General features: G+C 53.0%; 1 protein-coding gene across 7 annotated transcripts in view; it reads right to left on the reverse strand.

Moving 5' to 3' along the window:
* EPN2 (epsin 2) overlaps positions 1-17706 on the reverse strand; it is an 85683-nt gene that overhangs the window by 7948 nt on the left and 60029 nt on the right. For all 7 annotated transcript variants that reach the window (XM_053212534.1, XM_053212532.1, XM_027047530.2 and 4 more), the window contains 3 exons: positions 14659-14771; positions 12471-12563; positions 11333-11507 (listed from right to left, as the gene is read on the reverse strand). In XM_053212534.1, coding sequence (XP_053068509.1) covers positions 11333-11507; positions 12471-12563; positions 14659-14771 — 381 coding nt within the window. The remainder of the gene's footprint in view (positions 1-11332; positions 11508-12470; positions 12564-14658; positions 14772-17706) is intronic.

A 17706-nucleotide genomic window follows, 5' to 3' on the forward strand; every position in this document is an offset into this window, starting at 1 on the left:
CTTTTGATGAACAGAGATGTTCTGAAGTTTAATGGGGAGAAACCTATCAGTATTTTCTTTTGTAATTTGTGCTTTTTGTGATGACTAGGAAAGCCTTCCCTACACCTCAAAGGTCTTTTTTTTCTATGCACACGTTTCCTTTTTATTCTGTGTGCACATCCCTTGCAAGTGACGATGGCCTAATTCTTCCCAGCCTTTACCCTTTTTCTTTCCTTTTCCCGCCTCACTGTGCTGGTTGGGACCACCAGCGTCAACGTAAGCACGAGTGTGGACAGCCAGTGTCCCTGTCTTGCTCTTACAGGATCAATTTTCAACGTTTTACATTAAATGGTAGCACTTCCCATTTATAGGGTTCTTTCCTTCTAGAAGCCCTGAATCAGGCTCTGGAAGCTCCTCATTATTCTAAGTTTGCTAAGACTTTCACAGTGAATGGCTGATGAATTTTTCATCAGTTTCTATTAAGATGATAGCATGGTTTTTCCCTTCTCGTCTGTGATATGGCACATCTATCTACACGTTTTCTAAGGACAGGGTCCTTTGCAAACTTTCTCCTGATGTACTCTATCATTTTTTATATTTTTCATGTTGGTTTCGCAATTATCTGCTTTTTGCATCTGTATTCCTGAGCGGGAGTGGCTGACAGGTCTGTTCTCACACTGTATGTCCTGTCTGCTTTTGATGCTAAGGTTATGCTAGTCTCATAAAATAGCAGGATACTCCCTATTTTCCTACCCTCTGAAGGAGTCTGTATAAAGGTGGAATTGTTTCCAGAGTGGTGTTACAATCTGCCAGTAAAGCCCTCCGGGTGGATTGTGGGGTGGGGAGGATTTTTAAGTCCTGACTCAACGCCTTTAATGATGATATAGCACTACCCCTATTTACGGATTTCCTACTGATCTCCGGTCAGCTCTGCTAAGTTTTCCTTCTAAATGTATCCACTTTAAGTTTTCAGATTGAAAGCACAGAGCTGACCAAACAGCCTCTGACTCCGTGTGAAACCTTGGCAGTGTGGGCAGTTATGTCCCCCTGTTTCATTCCTAATACCGTCTGCGTCTCTCCTCCTTATTTAAAAAAATTTTTTTTTAAGTTTATTTCTTTAGAGAGAGTGAGCTTGAGCAAGGGAGGGTCTCAGAGAGAGAGAGAGAGAGAGAGAGAGAGAATGGGAATCCCAAGCAGGTCCGCATTGTCAGCATAGAGTTCAGTGTGGGGTTTGAACCCACAAACCACAGATCATGACCTGAGCCGAAATCAAGAGTCAGACGCTTAACTGACTGAGCCACCCAGGCGCCCCTCCTCCTTATTTTTTAAAATTATTCTTGCCAGAGACCTATTTGTTGCTCTTTTCAGTCAGCGATGACTGTCTCGTGTGTGTGTTTTCTAATGCACTCGTTTCTGTTCTTATCCTTACTTCATTTCTTCCACTTTCGGTGTCACGTTATTCTGTAAACAGTGAAAGCTACCAGTTCCCCCCTCACTATTGCTTTAGGGGCCCCACAAATTCTGGGATAAAAATATTTACCTTACTAGTTGGTTTTAAATGTTTTGATTCTCATTAGAATTTCTTCTTTGACTCAAGAATTCAGGAGTTTTTCAAATGTCAAGCATATGGAGTTTCTCTAGTCTTCCTTTTGTTGCTGAGGATGCTGTAGTCAGAACGTGTGTTCTAGGTGATCCCGGTTTCCAGAAATGTGCTGAGGCTGGCTTTTTTTTTTTTTTTTTTTTTTTTTTTTTTTGCCTAGCACAGGATCAAGTCTTTGCTAAGTATTCTGCAGGGGACTGAAAATAATGTGTGTGCTCCTGTCACCGAGAACAACAAATCCGCAGGCTTATGAACTGTGCCGCTCAAATCCTGTTCCATTTTTACTACTTTTTGTGAAATGATATGAAATATACATATTGGTCTCTGCACCCTCGGCTCCTGGTCCCGAATTCCTGAAACCCTTGGGATCTCTTAAGTGACCACAGCACTGGGAGAATCTCTTGCTCAGCTGAGGCGACTCTGGCCGGGTTCCTTGGAGGGCTCCTGGCTGGAGCCAGAATAACCAGAAAGACCAAGTCACGATGGGAAGCTGGGACGTTTCTGCTGCCTGCAAATGTCACTATTTCACCTTTGCTCCTAAGGAATACCTTCAATGAATCCAGAATTCCGGAGGGTAACAGATGTTTCGCTGGTGTCTCAAAATGTATTTTACCATCATTCTTGCAAGAAAGAGGTTTCCCTAGGAAGGGAATTCAAGTTTGATGGTGTTTCTTCCAGCACACCTAAGACCTTATTCCACTGCTTGCCAGCAATGGCCATCCTTGTTGAGAAGTCAGCCGTCCGCTTGACTGCCGTCTCTTTTCAGTGGTGCAAATGCTCCCTTGGGTTTATTTAAGACGTTCTCTTCCTTAGGGGCGCCCGGGCGGCTCAGTCAGTTGAATGTCCGACTCTCAATTTCGGCTCAGGTCATGAGCTCATGGTTCGGGGGTTCGAGCCCTGTGTCGGACTCCATACTGAGTGGGGAGCCTGCTTGGGATTCTCTCTCCCCCACTCTCTGCCCTCCACCACCGGCGTTCTCTCTCTCTCTCTCTCTCTCTCTCTCAAAAACAAATAATGAAACATTAAAATAAAAACTAAAAGATGTTCCCTTCCTGTGGTGTTCTCCAGTCTCCTGCCAATGTGCCCAGGTGGGCATTTCTTTTATTTTATCCTGCTTACGACTCACTAGGCTTCCTGGATCTGAGAAGTAGCACCTTGCCACAAACTTAAAAACCATCAATCATTATCTTTTCAAGCATAAACTCTTCTGGAACTCCAAAGAGATGGGTGTTAGATGTCCTCATTCTGCCTGTGCTTCCCCAGCCACACTGACCTCCCCGGCCTCCCCAGACACACAATAGGGCACGTAAACCGCCTGCTGCCTCTGGGCTTTCGAGTCCCTCCGCCTCTCCCCTCCCCGCTTGCCCTCACTAACTCCTCTGGAATCACTCAGCTTTCCTTTAGAGCACCTATCGTTTAGCACCATAACTACTCCTTTGCCTAAGAGTCTCCCTGGGCTGTGACACCCGTCACGCTCCTCCCCCCTGCAGGTGTGCAGGTGGCTCCTGCGACAATCTGGCTGAGCTCTGAGGCTCAGAGAGGGCAGCAGGAAGGGTGGTGACTGCCAGTGTCAGAGAAGACCAGGGAATGTCCCCCAGGCCTCCAGAGGACTCGCCTCCCTGGGCCCCGTTCCCACGCAGGCCCCTCTTAACAGCCCCAGCAGCAGCGTGCAGGGCTGGGCACGGGCCAAGGCAGACGGACCTGCAAGGTTCACTCCCACCAGCACTTGGACACCCGAGCCTGCCAACTCCTGGGTGGACCTGGGACCTCTCCTGCTGCTTTCCCCAAACCCACACCCTCCAGAGGCCTCCAGAAACACCCACCTGCCTCCAGAAGCTGCTCTGACCTTTCCTTCCAGGTCTTCCCAGAAGCACACACACAGCCACCTCCCTGTGACTGTGACAGCTCTCCCCAGGCCCACTTCCGCCAAATGTGATGAGGCGCTTAGTAGGACACTGGTCCTGGCTGGGATCACAGTGGGGATGGGTCCTTGCTCTGTCCCCAACAAAGCACCTCACGGGGCCTTGGTTCTCCACCTTGACTAGAGGGAGCCATGTGGTAGAAAGTGTCAGGGAGAGACTGACAGACTGCTCCGGCTCCCTGTGAGCACGGGAATCTTTTTTTTTTTTTTTTTTTTAACTTTTTAAATGTTTATTTATTTTTGAGAGAAAGAGAGACACAACGTGAGTAGGGGAGGGGCAGAGAGAGAAGGAGACACAGAATCCGAAGCAGGCTCCAGGCTCTGAGCTGTCGGCATAGAGCCCGATGTGGGGCTCGAACTCACAAACCGTGAAATCATGACTTGAGTCGAAGTCGGACACTTGATGGACTGAGCCACCCAGGAGCCCCAGAGCACGGGAATCTTGACACCCTTTCTTCAGCCTCCCCTTGCTCGCCAGCAACCACGAGAACTGAATGAGCTCATCAGGAGAACCCTGCTACCGGTCTACACCCCCCAGCTCACCTGCGCCAGGAGGACACGGACCGGGAGGCTCACACTCCTGCCCCTGCAGACCTGACCACCTCGGGCACTGTGTGTGAGAGCTGCTGCCCGTTCCAGCCGCTCGCCTCCATCAGGAGACCCCTGGCCACTTTCCAGTACTCCTGCCCTGTTTCCCTGAAGGATACCCTGACTTCCTTGGGAGAATTACACCCCCCCCCCCCCCCCCCCCCCCCCCCCGCTTACTCCCAGTCCCAGTCCGAGGCGGACTGACCTTGCTGTGGCAACCGGGGAGGGTTTCCACCAGCTGACGTGAACCTGCAAAGTACCCCGGTCCCAAGCCCCCCACTCCCAAACCCCTGGATGGTAGAGGAGCTACAGAGAAATCCTCCCTATCCCTTGGGCTGTGGACTGAGAACACGAGGTAGCCCCCAAGGCGGCAGGACCTGGGGCTTCTGAGGCCAGAGGCCAGAGGGGAAGGGCCCACAGGCTCAGGCTGCGCAAACAAGTCTGGGTCTTGGTGATAATGTCTGAGCCACGGTGTCCAGCTGGTGTGAAGACAGAGCCACCCATCTCTACCCGAGCTGTCTGCAAGGTCATCTCCCGCCGCTGTGTGTCTGGACGGGTGGGAGGTGCTTGCTGAGAAGGCCCGACCCCTACCCTGCAGCCTCCACAACACCTCATCCCTCAGCCACCCACTCTAAGCCCAGCCCCTCACCCCTCACAAGGAACTCACAACCTGCGCTAGCTCACTTGACAATGCGCCTCCCCAGCTGGAGCGCGTGTTCCACAGAACAGTGGCCGGGTCTACCTGGCCCACGCTGCTCCTGCCCCACGCTCAGAACTGAGCCTCACACGCAAAAGATGCTCGACAACTAATTGGGGGCTGGAGGGAAGCGGCGAAGGATCAAGGGAGCTATAGAACCCCGGGGCCGGAAGGGACTTTGCAGTTTCCACACTAAGTCCCTCCGGTGAGGCATCTTTGAACACTGGAGTTCAGTGACCACTTCTGGACAATTTGGGGTGTTAGAAACACACACAGATAAGAGCTGCCCCTAAGCTCTGACGCGCTGCGCAGAGTTTTCAAACACCTTAGATTTGGCAAGACTTCATTGGCCGTGCGGCTCAGGGGCCACCAGAGACGTGGTTTTCAGGTGGTGTTGTCCTTAGGAGCCTCTTGAGGGATGTGAGTAAAATACTAACACTGCCTCTTCCCTTCACATTCACAGACTCTTGGGAGCGCCTGGGCGCCTGGATTCTTAGAAGCTTAGAAGTGACTAGAATAGGCAGCCAGGATGTGTGAGAGCCACCGAACTCCTGGAGCACTCAGGTGCCTGGCCGAGCCTTCTCGGAAGCAGAGGCCCACCATCTGAGCGCCAGCCAGACACAAAGCCTGAATGGACAAACGCCCGGCGGGGACGAGCCTCGCCTCCCACACACAGGTGCTCCTTGGAGTCACCTCGCTCTGAGCACATTTGGTCAGCATTCACCAGGCCCGGGTCCAGGTCCCGCCTCTGAGAAGAAACAAGAACACACCTACTGCAACCAGCATGGGTGGCACGGGCAGTCGGTGACCACGGGATCGGGGCAGGCAGTGCCGTGGACAGGTGACACCTTTCCATGCAGCATATGTGAGCCGTGTATCCAAGAATACACAGGAGTTTGCGAGGCGGACAATTGGACACAATGTAAAAAGGAAGGATCAGGCATTCACGGGAACCCAGGCGGCCCCCACAAACAGACAACTCTTGGGGTGCTCCGCCACCCCTCCAGCCCCGGACCCCGGGCCTTCCCCTCCTGGCCTCACACGGGCAAGCCCCTCGGCAACTGCACACCTGCCACGCATGTGCAAAATCAGGCTTTGCTCCTCCATCCAGACCCTAGCTCGGGCAACGAGGGTCGAAACACCAGTTTTCCCTCAAACTGATAAACGGGCAATGGTAAGAGTGAAAGCAAAGTGCTTCAATGTCTCCGGAGGAGCTCCTTTTGCACGAACACGGTAACATGAGGCTATATACACCACGTGCATTCTAACGCCCTCTCCGTGAGCTGGCACCACGCTGAGCCCCGTCATCCTGGGCTCACCGGCAAGGCTTGCCACACGGGCCCCCCCCCCCCCCCCCCCCGCTGCTGTGCAACTCTACCCTAACGTTGTTCGAGAGCCTCTTATGACCCCCAGTTATTTCCCACGTGCCCTGCGTCCCCTTTAGAATACGCTGAAACAGCACGGCCAAGAACTTTAAAACCCAGCACGCACGATGCTGAAAATCCACAAGCTCCGGTCCCTGCCCCCGCACCACCGTGCACGCAGACAAAGCACGGTCACAGCCTAGAGAGCTTTGGGCGTGGGATGAAAGACGCCCTCGGTTCAATCCCTGGCCAGTCATCCAGATGACCACGGTTGAGCCGCTTAGCCATGGCGGGCTCCTGGCTTTCCAGTCTGCGAGTGGCGCGCTTGGGGACCTATGTGTGTACCAGGCACCGTGCTGACTTTTGGAGTCACAGGAGGCTACATGCGGTGGCACCTCGCTTTCCTCAAACCTACCTGGGGGACAGAAAACATGCCCTCTGCTTTCCCATGGGTGCCGACAGCCCACATAAGCTAGCCTGGCGGGGCAGACCCCCCTTTACGCCTGCTGACAGCGCGGCCCCTGGGGACCGGCGCTCCGTCTTCCTCCTCCATGAATGGACAGTGGATTCGCTGCAAGGCTCCTCTGTGCTCTGTCCTCCGTGTAGTCGACGGGGCCCGCGCCACACCACAAACCCAATAAATAAATGCTTGTTGAAAGCGCAAGTGAATGAGAGCAAAGGAGGATGGAACTCGGGGCAGAAAGATCAAGCGGCTTCCGCCTCCCGCTCTGTGGGCCCATTCATAGGGAGCAAGTGTCCCTGGGCCCCTCCCCCGCTGGCCTGGCTCATCCTCATCCGAGGCCTCGAGGCCTCGCATAGGAATATTCATGTGCAGGGGGGCGGGGTGGGGGGCAGTCACATTGTGGGGGTCACAGAACTGAGTGGCGGGGATCGTCAGGAAGCCAGCAGCACCACCTGCTGCCACTGGGGCGGAAGACGGCCTCTGTCCTGGCCCGGGCAGTGAGCGGGCCTGAGCCAGCCAAGGCCTTCTGAATCACCAGGCTGTCTGCCCTGCTCATCCCAGGTGGCTGCTTTGTGTGTCTGGAACAGAGGAGGAAGTGCCCCGCTGACCCGGCGGGCTCCGACCGCCCTCCTCTCAGCCCTCAGCATTTCCTCCCAAGGCCGCTTGGCCAAGCCGCCCCCAGTGCTGCTTGGAGAGAACCGGGAATGGCAGGGCTTGCTACGAAACAGTGTTCCTTTCATCCGGGGGGGCGGGGGCGACCACCAGCGCTTGGGTAGGAACTCTCTACATCTTTCAAATTTATGAATGTGTTTCCGGGCAATGGGGTGGCCCAGAAAACACACACTAGCGGATTCTGCTTGAGGCTAATCGGCAAGTCTGACACCATGTCTTGCTCTGGAGCGGCTCTCGGAAGAGGGAAGCAGAGAGGGGCTGTCTCCATGCTCCAGTGCATGGAGGAGCTGGTGTGAGGCCATCTCCTTGCAGGGCTGTTGGAAGCGGAGCTTCAGAGCTGCAAAACCCACCACCGGGGACAGCCGGGGGCTGTGTCACGGTGCCACAGCCCTGCACTGTCCCACAGGAGCCGTGCAGTGCACTTTCTCCTGATGGCTGGAAACACTCACCACACAGTGCAGATGGAAATACCTATATACATTTGTAAGGCCGGATATACAATATGGCCTCACCTATGTAAAAACATAAGAGCCAGAAAAAAACAGGAAGCAGATAAGCTAACATTCTAACACTGGTTATCTCTATGGTCTGAGGTGACTTTTCCAGGACACGCACGGCCACAGAAGGCTTCTGCAGCAGCCCAAGATGGCATGGCGATTCCAGGAAAGGATTAGGTGCCACATGCACTGAACCTGCCCCTAACTTGCCGTGTGACACCAGAGGAATGAGGAGCCTCTCTGGGCTTTGATGTCCCCTTTTCTCCCCAAGTCACTGGTTAAAATGCCAAGTGCGTCAGAACCAAGGACAGGGCCCTGGGTTGGGCGAGGGGCAGGCAAATGGCCGACTAGCAGTCCGCAGACCACACTGGCCACCTGCAGATATATCTGATCAGCCCCAACCATGTTCTCACTTTAAAATTCCTTGTCGGGGCGCCTGGGTGGCTCGGTCGGTTAAGCGTCCGACTTCGGCTCAGGTCATGATCTCGCGGTCCGTGAGTTCGAGCCCCGCGTCGGGCTCTGTGCCGACAGCTCAGAGCCTGGAGCCTGTTTCAGATTCTGTGTCTCCCTCTCTCTCTCTGCTCCTCCCCTGTTCATGTTCTGTCTCTCTGTCTCAAAAATAAATAAATGTTAAAAAAAAATTTTTTTAAATTCCTTGTCAACATTTAAAAATTAACAGATTTCAGGGCGACGGGGTGGCTCAGTCGGTTCGGCATCCAACTTCGGCTCAGGTTGTGGTCTCGTGGTTTTTGAGTTTGAGCCCCGCAGCTGCCAGCAGTGTGGAACCTGCTTCAGACCCTCTGTCCCCCTCTGCCCGTCCCCCGCTTGCGCGCTCTCTCAGAAATGAACAAAAATGAACCGATTTCAAAAATTCAGGTTTCCATCTTCTCTTTAAAAAACTGGATTCTAGTAGCCAAAAAAGTGGAAACAACCCAAGTGTCCATCAAGTGCTAAGTGATTAAACAAAATGCGGTGGAACTATAAATGGAATGTTCTTCAGCCGTTATAAGGAACGGAGTGAGGACACGTGCCACTACTACAGCGATGAACTCTGAAAACATCACACTGAGTGACACGAAGCAGTCACAAAGGCCACACGCTGTCTGATTCCATTACACGTAAGAAATATCCAGAACGGGAAGATCCAGAGACAGAACGCAGTAGACTGGTGGTTGCCAGGGGCTGGAGGGAGGGGTCACGGAGGGTGACTGCTTAATGGGAATGGGGTCACTTTCTGGGGTGATGGAAATGTCCTGGGATTAGTAGTGATGGTGGCACCACACCGTGAATGGCTAACAACTGCTGAAGTGCCCACTTTAAAACACCCTATGAGGTCAAGTCCCTGGCTCGATCAAGACGCCCAGCTCCAGGGCACAGGGCTATCCCCCAGCCAAAGGAAGGGAGGGGCAAACTCGTTCATTGAAAATTCATAAATTCTGTGTCTCCTGACCTGGTGACATATACCCCTAGTAAGTCAAAGAGCAAAAAAAAAAAAAAAAAAAAAAAAAAAAAAAAAGTAGACAGAATTAGTCTCCCTCCCAACCCCCAAGCCCCACCCCAACCACTCCCCATCAGCCACAGACTCAGCAGAATTCAATCTTGTTAAACGCACCCGGCTCGTAGCGTGCCGGTTTTCTTTTCTGGGCACTAGAAAACGTCCTGTCTGTTTAATGATCCATTACGCAACTCCAAAAGGGATTGATAGTGTTTCCTGAAGAACACCCTACCCATAACTCAAGGTGGCCATCACGTTACAGAGGAACTATTTCTCAAATTTAAAAATAAAGTCAAAGCCACTGTCTGGAAGGGGCCCAAGTGGGCATTTCCAGGAGAGCTGCCTTCGCCATCCCTGTGTATGCTCACTAACACTTTAGCCCACAAGCTCCCCGGGGGCGCAGCACGCAGGCCATGGGCCACGAGAACTGCCAAGCTCCTGGCAACCGTGGTCCTGGCTTTTGGTGACCGAGATCCTGTAGGCCATTTGGCCTGCAGTTTGCCCCAAGGCCCAGAGGGCTCCTGCCAAAGGAAATGTGGGGACCTGCCCGGGTCCCTGAGGCCAACGGCGTTGCCAAAGGACATCTGGGGCTGATACTGCCTCCTGGACAAGGCTGCCAGGCCCTGAGGGCCCCGACCCCATGCCCTTGCTCCCCGCTGCCTGTACCTGCACCCACTACACCACTGCTCGCTCTCAGCCTCTCAAAAGCCACGCCTTCTGGGGCGCCTGGGTGGCGCAGTCGGTTAAGCGTCCGACTTCAGCCAGGTCACGATCTCGCAGTCCGTGAGTTCGAGCCCCGCGTCGGGCTCTGGGCTGATGGCTCAGAGCCTGGAGCCTGTTTCCGATTCTGTGTCTCCCTCTCTCTCTGCCCCTCCCCCGCTCATGCTCTGTCTCTCTCTGTCCCAAAAATAAATAAACGTTGAAAAAAAAAAATTAAAAAAAAAAAAAAGCCACGCCTTCTGCTAGGCACACCCTTGCCTCTTCACAGCCTGGCCACCTCCTGTGCTTCCCTGAAGGTTCCTCCGAGATACCTGTCTCATGCCTGCCAGACTCCTGAGCTAAGCCCTGTCCCAGGATGCTCTTAAAGACCCACCACCAAGGCCCAGCCCACCAGCTGGTGGACCTCTGCCATGCTGGAACTCCCATCTTGCCCACACCTGCTCAGGACCTTGAAGGCAAGACCACTACCTGTTTGCATCTGGGTCCCTGAGTAGCAGGAAAGAGCCTGGCATTCGGTACACTTCGGCAAACGTCCAGGGAACCGAGCTGAACACAAAAGATGGTTCCGGTTGGGGGAAACAGGGACCCCAAAGAGACACACGCAAGTTGCCACAAAACCTACCACCGAAAGTTCCCAGACAGATCAGCCATGGCCGGTAGGGCTCAGAGCACCGGGTGGGGGGAACCTCCCAGAGCAGCAGGCTGGGTTGGAAGCCATTACAAAGGCTTCAGGCAGGCCAGGCCCTGTGTCCAGCCATCAGGAAACCCACAGGCCCAAGATTTCTCCCCAGATTAAAGCATCTGTGCCACACTCATGTTGCAAATCTCCTACCACAGATTCTCCGACATTTGGCATTAAAAAGAACTTTAAAATATTCACTTAGCCTAGTAAACTGACTATTGCTTTATGTAACAGGTAGGAAGAATTACAGCAAACACATCCTCTTTTCGTTAGCAACCACAGCAAGCACAGCATAATTTCCAGCTATGTATTAGTTTCTTAACCTGGGGTGCTGGGTGCAATTCTGAGGCTCAGAGAGTTGACACACGTCCCAGAAAGGGGACCAGCCATTTCTACTGCATGTGGGAAGCAAAGAGGAAGTCAGCTTTCCCTCTACCAAAGCAGAAAACCATTCAAAACAGAAAGCCCTGTGTTGCAGTCCTCGGGAGGACTTTACTGGACATTACGGTTGGGGACTGGAGAAGCCCCAACCCGCCACCAAAGGCCTGCCTCACTCCCACCTCCAGAAGGGGGGTGGAGAGCAAGAAGCTGTGCCCTATGGCCCTTCACACATCCAACAGGAAGGCACGGGAGACGAAGGGGGCAGGTATTTACCGAACGATGGCCAGGGGTCTGAAGAGCTGGCTGGGGCTGCCGGCCCGCCCCAGGGGTTCGTCTGGTTGGCTGAAGCTGACCGGCCCCAAGGCTCTGCTTTCTGGGCAGCAGGGCCCGAGCTGGGGAGGGCGTCCATTAAATCCAACAGAGTGGTCTGCTGTGGGTGGGAGCCATGCTTTGAGACAAAGAGAAGGGGACAGGTTTTACTTGGCTACAGTTACAGCAAATATCCACGTGTTAACCATAAATACTGTCTGCCTCCTAGGAAGAGAAGCCCTCTGGGAGGTGCCAAGAGGAAACTGAGCTGCCCACCCCGCCCACCTCCTCACAAAACCAAGTCCCAGTGCAGCCCAGGCTCCACCCACGCCAAGCTATATACTTTGTGCCCAATGCCCTGCCCACCTTCAAAGGCCCTCAGGGTTTTCCAGAAGGACTCAAGCTTTTGCCCAGGCTGCAGCCTCCCTCCCAAACGCTGTCCCCACCAACCCACCGTGCTGCCCCCTGCTGCCAGCCATCATCCAGGACCCTCCTTCCTGGGGGGCGGCCCCACCCACCCGCTCGCATGCCGCCCCCCCCCCAGCTACTGCCAGGGACCCCGTGGTGCTGTACCACAGGAGATCACTGGAACCGCTGGCCCTGTGTCCCCTGACTGGATGAGCCTGACGGGAGCAGACCCGCGTCCTAGTCACCTTAGGCTCCTAGCAGGCAGCCTGGCGCAGAGTAAGGCTGATGGCGGCAGTGGAGACCGGCGCTAGTGAGGGCTTACCCTGTGCCAGGAATTTGTTCCAAAGCACTTGACGCTTGGCTTATGTAACGGCCGCCAAGACCGCCTGGCTGTGATCGTGCTCGTTTACACGGGACGAAAGGGAGGCCCTGGTCAACAGAAGCCCCTCGCCCATGCCCGTCTCCTCTGGGGCTGGTCTCAGAAGAGCCTTGGGAGTAATGTCTGGGGCGGATGTGTTTTCTAGTACGTCCTCGGCTCACTCATGCTCAGCACGGGCCCGAGGAGTATTTGTTGAGCCAAGGGAGAAAAGAGCACCTTCTGAGAAGGCAGGGTACTCTGCACGCTAGGTTTGGGACATTCCCCCAGCGACTACGGGACCGTCTCAAACGTTTACCTTCCCCGTGAAGCGCTTACCTCTTTCTTTTTTGGAACTTTAACTGTGTCTCTTCGGCTCTCTTCTAGGGCCATCTGTAATCTGAGGTCATCACCCCGCCGGAGGCGCTCTTCCTGTAGAGGACAATGGGACTTGGAGCTGACCGTGACTGTAATAACATCACGGTAGAGAACAAAGCAGCGCTGGCCAGGAACAGGATGCGCAAAACTGTAGTACGCATTATTTCAAAGGAAGATTGGAAAATGACTCGTGAAACACAGTCTTCTATCCCGAAGGTATAGCCCACAGGGCTCCGCCCCACCTACTTCGTGTGGCTTCCCTGATATTGGGGTCCCAGCAGGGAGACGGGCGCAGGCACAGCCAAGTTAGGGAAAGGGAACGCTTTTTCTCAAAATGAAAATGGCTTTATAATTGTAATTATAGAAGCAACACGTCTCCATGTAAAATACAAAAGTCTGACAGCCCAGAAAGGAATTAGAAAAGAGGATGAAAATCACTTATCATTGCACCTCGCACAGCACATGCTTACAGAAAATGGCTGTATGTTTATTTCTATGATTTCAAACAGAAATGATTCATTTTACAGCTGAGCCTCCAACAACATGCGCATTAGGGGCACCAACCCCCGCCCCTGCACAGTAAAAAATCAACATATATATCTGACTCCTCAAAAATGTAACTACTCTACTCACACTCTCTCTCAAAAAAAGTAAACTTAAAAAAATTTTAACTACTAATAGCCAACTGTTGACTGGAACATAGTCACTTAATGCATATTTTGTACATGTATCATATGCTGTGTTACTATAATACAGCTAGAGAAAATAAAATGTTATTAAGAAAATAAGAGGCAGTATCTTTACAGTATTTATTGAAAAGAATCCACACATAAGTGGACCAGCACAGTCCAAACCTGTGTTGCTCAAAGGTCACCTGTATTTAATTTATATTTATTTTTTTATTAAAAAAAATTTTTTTAATGTTTATTTTTGAGAGAGTGGGGGGGGGGGGGAGGGGGGGTGCTGCAGAGAGAGGGAGACACAGAATCCGAAGTAGGCTCTAGGCTCTGAGCTCCGGGATCCGAAGCAGGGTCCAGCACAGAGCCCAATGCACGGCTTGAACCACAAACCATGAGATCATGACCTGAGCCGAAGGCGGATGCTTAACCGACTGAGCTACCCAGGCGCCCTTAATTTGTATTTATTTAAGGTGAAGTCACCCTATGCAAAAGACTGGGTTGTGCTAGGCTTTTGCATAATAATGAAATTAAAAAATCGTTATATTTCATTTATATTAAATGTGATAAATCACAGAGATGAGTTATTTACTAAAACGGGCTCCCACTGTCCATCTGTCCCTGTATTCCTACACCTTCTTCCCGGGCTGTCAGTGACAGAGCCAGGCATCCACAGGAACAGATTTAATGGCTGTGTTTTTCCTGCTGTGAACAGAGGGACCGAGCAAAGCTGTCCACTACTGCTGGACTTTAGGTTTCCAGTTACCGCGACACAAGTCAGGCTGGGACAGCCACCGCTGCACTCCCATCGCACTCCCTAATATCTGTCCCTACACATCACCTCTGGGCGAGACGGAGCCTCGCACTACCTGACTCAGTCTACCCTCCCTAACCCAAGGTCAGCAGCGACGGACCTCATCACTGGGGCCCACGGGATGGCAGCTTTGAAAGGTCATTTCCATCACGTCTTTCCCTCCTTCTCCGTGTTAAAGTAATGCAGGATTATTAGAGAAAAACAGGAACTGAACAAAATTAAAACTACACACACTTCCGTCATCCAAACGCAGTGAGCATTCTATTACCTGCAGCTCTTCTCGCCTTTTCGGCGCTCAGATGCTTTCGATCCACCTCACCAAACCTCCCTCCCAAGGGGCTAAGCCCCACTGCGCACCCACAGGCCTTTCGCTGAGGGGCTGTGGACGCCCAGAGGCCATGACACTTGCCGTGTGTACCAAAGTGTTTCTGGGGCGCACTTCCGATCACTCCATCCCTTGGCAACAAGAGGCTTCCCTACCTGGAACAGCACAGGCCCCCTTCCTGACAGGGGACGGTGGGTGGCAAGAACACGGTCCTGGCACCTCGAAGCCCCATCTCAGGAAACACACCCGAGAAACACCGAGGGCAGGGCCCGCTCTGCGCCCCGCCCGGCCCCCGCCCCCCGCCGCGCACCCCGCCCCCGGCCAGGCACCCACCTGCTCCGCTACCTCTCTGCTCATGGCAAGTGCCAGCTGTAGCTGCAGCTCTTCCTCTCCACTTGTCTGGGGCCGGGCCTGCTCCAGCTCAGAGGACACCCTCGGGGAGGTGGCTGCAGGGGAAAGGCAGAGTCACTACCGGCAAGGGACCGGCTCATGATCAACAGCTACCGGGTCGAACCACACCCCGTCCCCACCTCACACCCGCAGGGTCGGGCCGTGCGCGGAAGAGTTGTGACTATTGCAAGGTTAAAATCTAGGAACATCGAACACGGACTCTCAATTACAGGAGCCACGTGGCCCCAGTCAAGGAAAGAGGCCTTCGGGCGCCAGCCCCATGGTCAGGCCTCGCCAGGATTAGAACCTCAGTCTTCGCTTCCAGGCTGCCCTCCTTCAGGGAGAGAAACTAAGTCGTTTGCTTGTTTGTTGGTTGGTTTGTTTTGAGAAGATCAAAAGTATTGTTCTTGAAAAGCTGGACCAAAGACTGTCACTCAAACAAGCACAGGGCTATCTGTGGACCAAGCACTTCACTTGAGACTCCTCAACATTGAAGAATCTCACTGTGCATCTCCTGGGGGTAAAGACCATGGGAAATGAAGCCAAATGTTTCTGCGGCAACCCTGAAAAATTGTGTTTTCTAAGTAAAACGGAGCACCGACTTGGGAAAAACACATTTTTGCTGTCAGCAGTTAGCTAGTGTAAACACTTGAAAGCAGCTCCTGGAAAGACAGTTCTTACTGAAGGGATGGGATGTGGACTCCTAGCGGATGCAGTGAGCCTCCAGGAAAGGAGTCTTGACGCGTTCACACACTTAAACCAGGCTGGGCCTCCCCGTATGGAAAACGACACGGCCATCAGAGGTTCTGTGCATCGGGGAGTGTAGGGCTCTCCAGAAACAGGGCATAAAGCTTGGGTGCACGTGCCCGCCTCTGCCTCTGCCTCGAGAGAAGGTCCACAGCTTCTCCGAAACCCTCAAAGCCGAGCCCCACTGCCTGAAAGGTCTGGAACCACACTCCATCCTCCCTCTGGGCCTTTGTGCGTGCCACGCACGCCCTCCTGGCACGTCCTCGGCAAGTCCTCAGTTCTCGGCGCTCGGCTCCCCTGCCCTGGTCCTCCCGGACTGCCCTCCCGGCTGGGGCTGGGTCAGCACTCCCCTCTAGTCTGCAGTTTGGGGGATTATGCCAGAAGGTACGCTCCTTGAGGAGGGTCCAGGCCTGTCTTCTCAGCAGCACGTCCATCCTCAAAGGCTGGCAGAGCACCTGGCAAACACCCACTGGATAGATGGATGCGTGGAAGCATGCACAGATGGACGGACGGACAGATGGAGAATTCAGTCTCATGGCGGACGGGTAGCTGTTTGAAAATGCTCTAATCGTGTATCAGTTTTTTTCCCTTCTTTCATTATGTCCGTTCCAGCAAGCCCCACCATCAGGGCCCACGCCCCCAACGCTGCTTCCGCCTAAAACCCCAACGTAAACTTGCTCCTTAGGACCTGCCTCTTTGGGAGAAAGTAAAAGGTCAGGAATGATTCCTGACAGATGAGGTTTCTAGTTGGCTCGGCTCTGGCCACCACGAATAAAACAGGAAGAAGAGGGCTAGACACAGGGTCACGGACGTGATCACAGAAGAACCAGGCAAGGTTGCAAGGGCAGGAGGCTGCAAAACGCAATGCTCTGTCACGCAGTTTTTTAAAAGCGCACAACACGCGCGGCAGTAAGGGTTCATTTGGAACAGTTCTGTGTCATGAAGCAGTGTGTCTGCTACGATTTACTGTCAACCAGAAGAACCGCCACCCCCCCCAACAAAAAATAAAGAAAGAAAAGGAAAAAGAAACAAATCAGGTTGAATCCCAGCCTAGTAAATCACAGTTGCATTTTCCAAAGTGTTTGTTTTAAAAATAAAGCTAGATGGTAATAAAATGGAACGTCCAGTCCATCTTAATAATCTGATTTATTAATAATATACCAAATAAAAGCATATATATATATATATATATATATATATATATTTTTTTTTTTTTTTTTTTTTTTTTTTTTTAATGGTGGTGGTGCTTTTGTTCCCAAACCTCACCTATGCCAATAACAGGGCTCAGGTTTGGGCTTTCCTGTACTCTAGAAGCAAAGATGTCACCATCCAGACTGCTGGATACAAACGAAGCCGCACGGTTTTGGGGAACGGCCCTGGAAGATTCTGCTCGACAATGTGTGTGGCTCTCCCATGCTTAACCACTCAGGCCTGCCTGTTCCCAGCCTCTTTCCGGGAATCTCTGAAGCTTGCTTCACAGAACTCTGTTTATAACAAACACAGCACACTCGACGTCCTTCATTCACTACCAAATGGAAATGGGGAGTCAATAGAAGACCTGTATCCCACCCCACACCCCAAAAAAGCGCTAAGCGCTCTGAAAAATGAGCCCCGTCCTGGCGGGGAAGGCTGCTACTTGGCCGCACGGCCACAGCGCCTGAGTCAGCCCGGCCAGGGACGAATGGGACGGGGCCCTGAACAGGGACCTTCGAGAGAAATGAGGCCTCCCTTGTCCTCTGAGCCTTTCAGCACATCTGCAAGGCCAGACTGGCTTCCAATGCAAATGTACATGTGAGTGCCTACCATGACTGACTGTTAGAATAACACATAGCCGGCACGTAGGGAGATGGCTTACCACATCAATGTGGAAATTAAAGACAAAGGGTATTCCCCTAAACGCTGTGGTTTTTATGAACGGATGTACAGCTCTCAGTTCTGCAGATGGCAGAATTCACAGCCGCCAGCCCCAAGTATCAGCTGAGCTGCACACAGCGGCCTCCGCTGTGAGGGAGGATTCCAACGGAGACATTCTGCCTTAGTGACAGCATCCCTGCCCCACAAAGGGCCTCTTGTACCCGCGCACGTGACAGTGAACACAGATGTGCTTGTGAGATGAGCCCGGACGGACCCTCCTGACCACCTGAGCCTGGCCCTGCTCGGCGGCTCTGGAGGTCCGAGGTTCCCAGAGACCCCTGGAAAACTCAAGTGCCCGAGAGACGCTTTCTCAGCCCGCCACCTTCTGGG

Source organism: Acinonyx jubatus, chromosome E1, assembly GCF_027475565.1.
Source record: "Acinonyx jubatus isolate Ajub_Pintada_27869175 chromosome E1, VMU_Ajub_asm_v1.0, whole genome shotgun sequence".
In the NCBI taxonomy this organism is placed as follows: Eukaryota; Metazoa; Chordata; class Mammalia; order Carnivora; family Felidae; genus Acinonyx; species Acinonyx jubatus.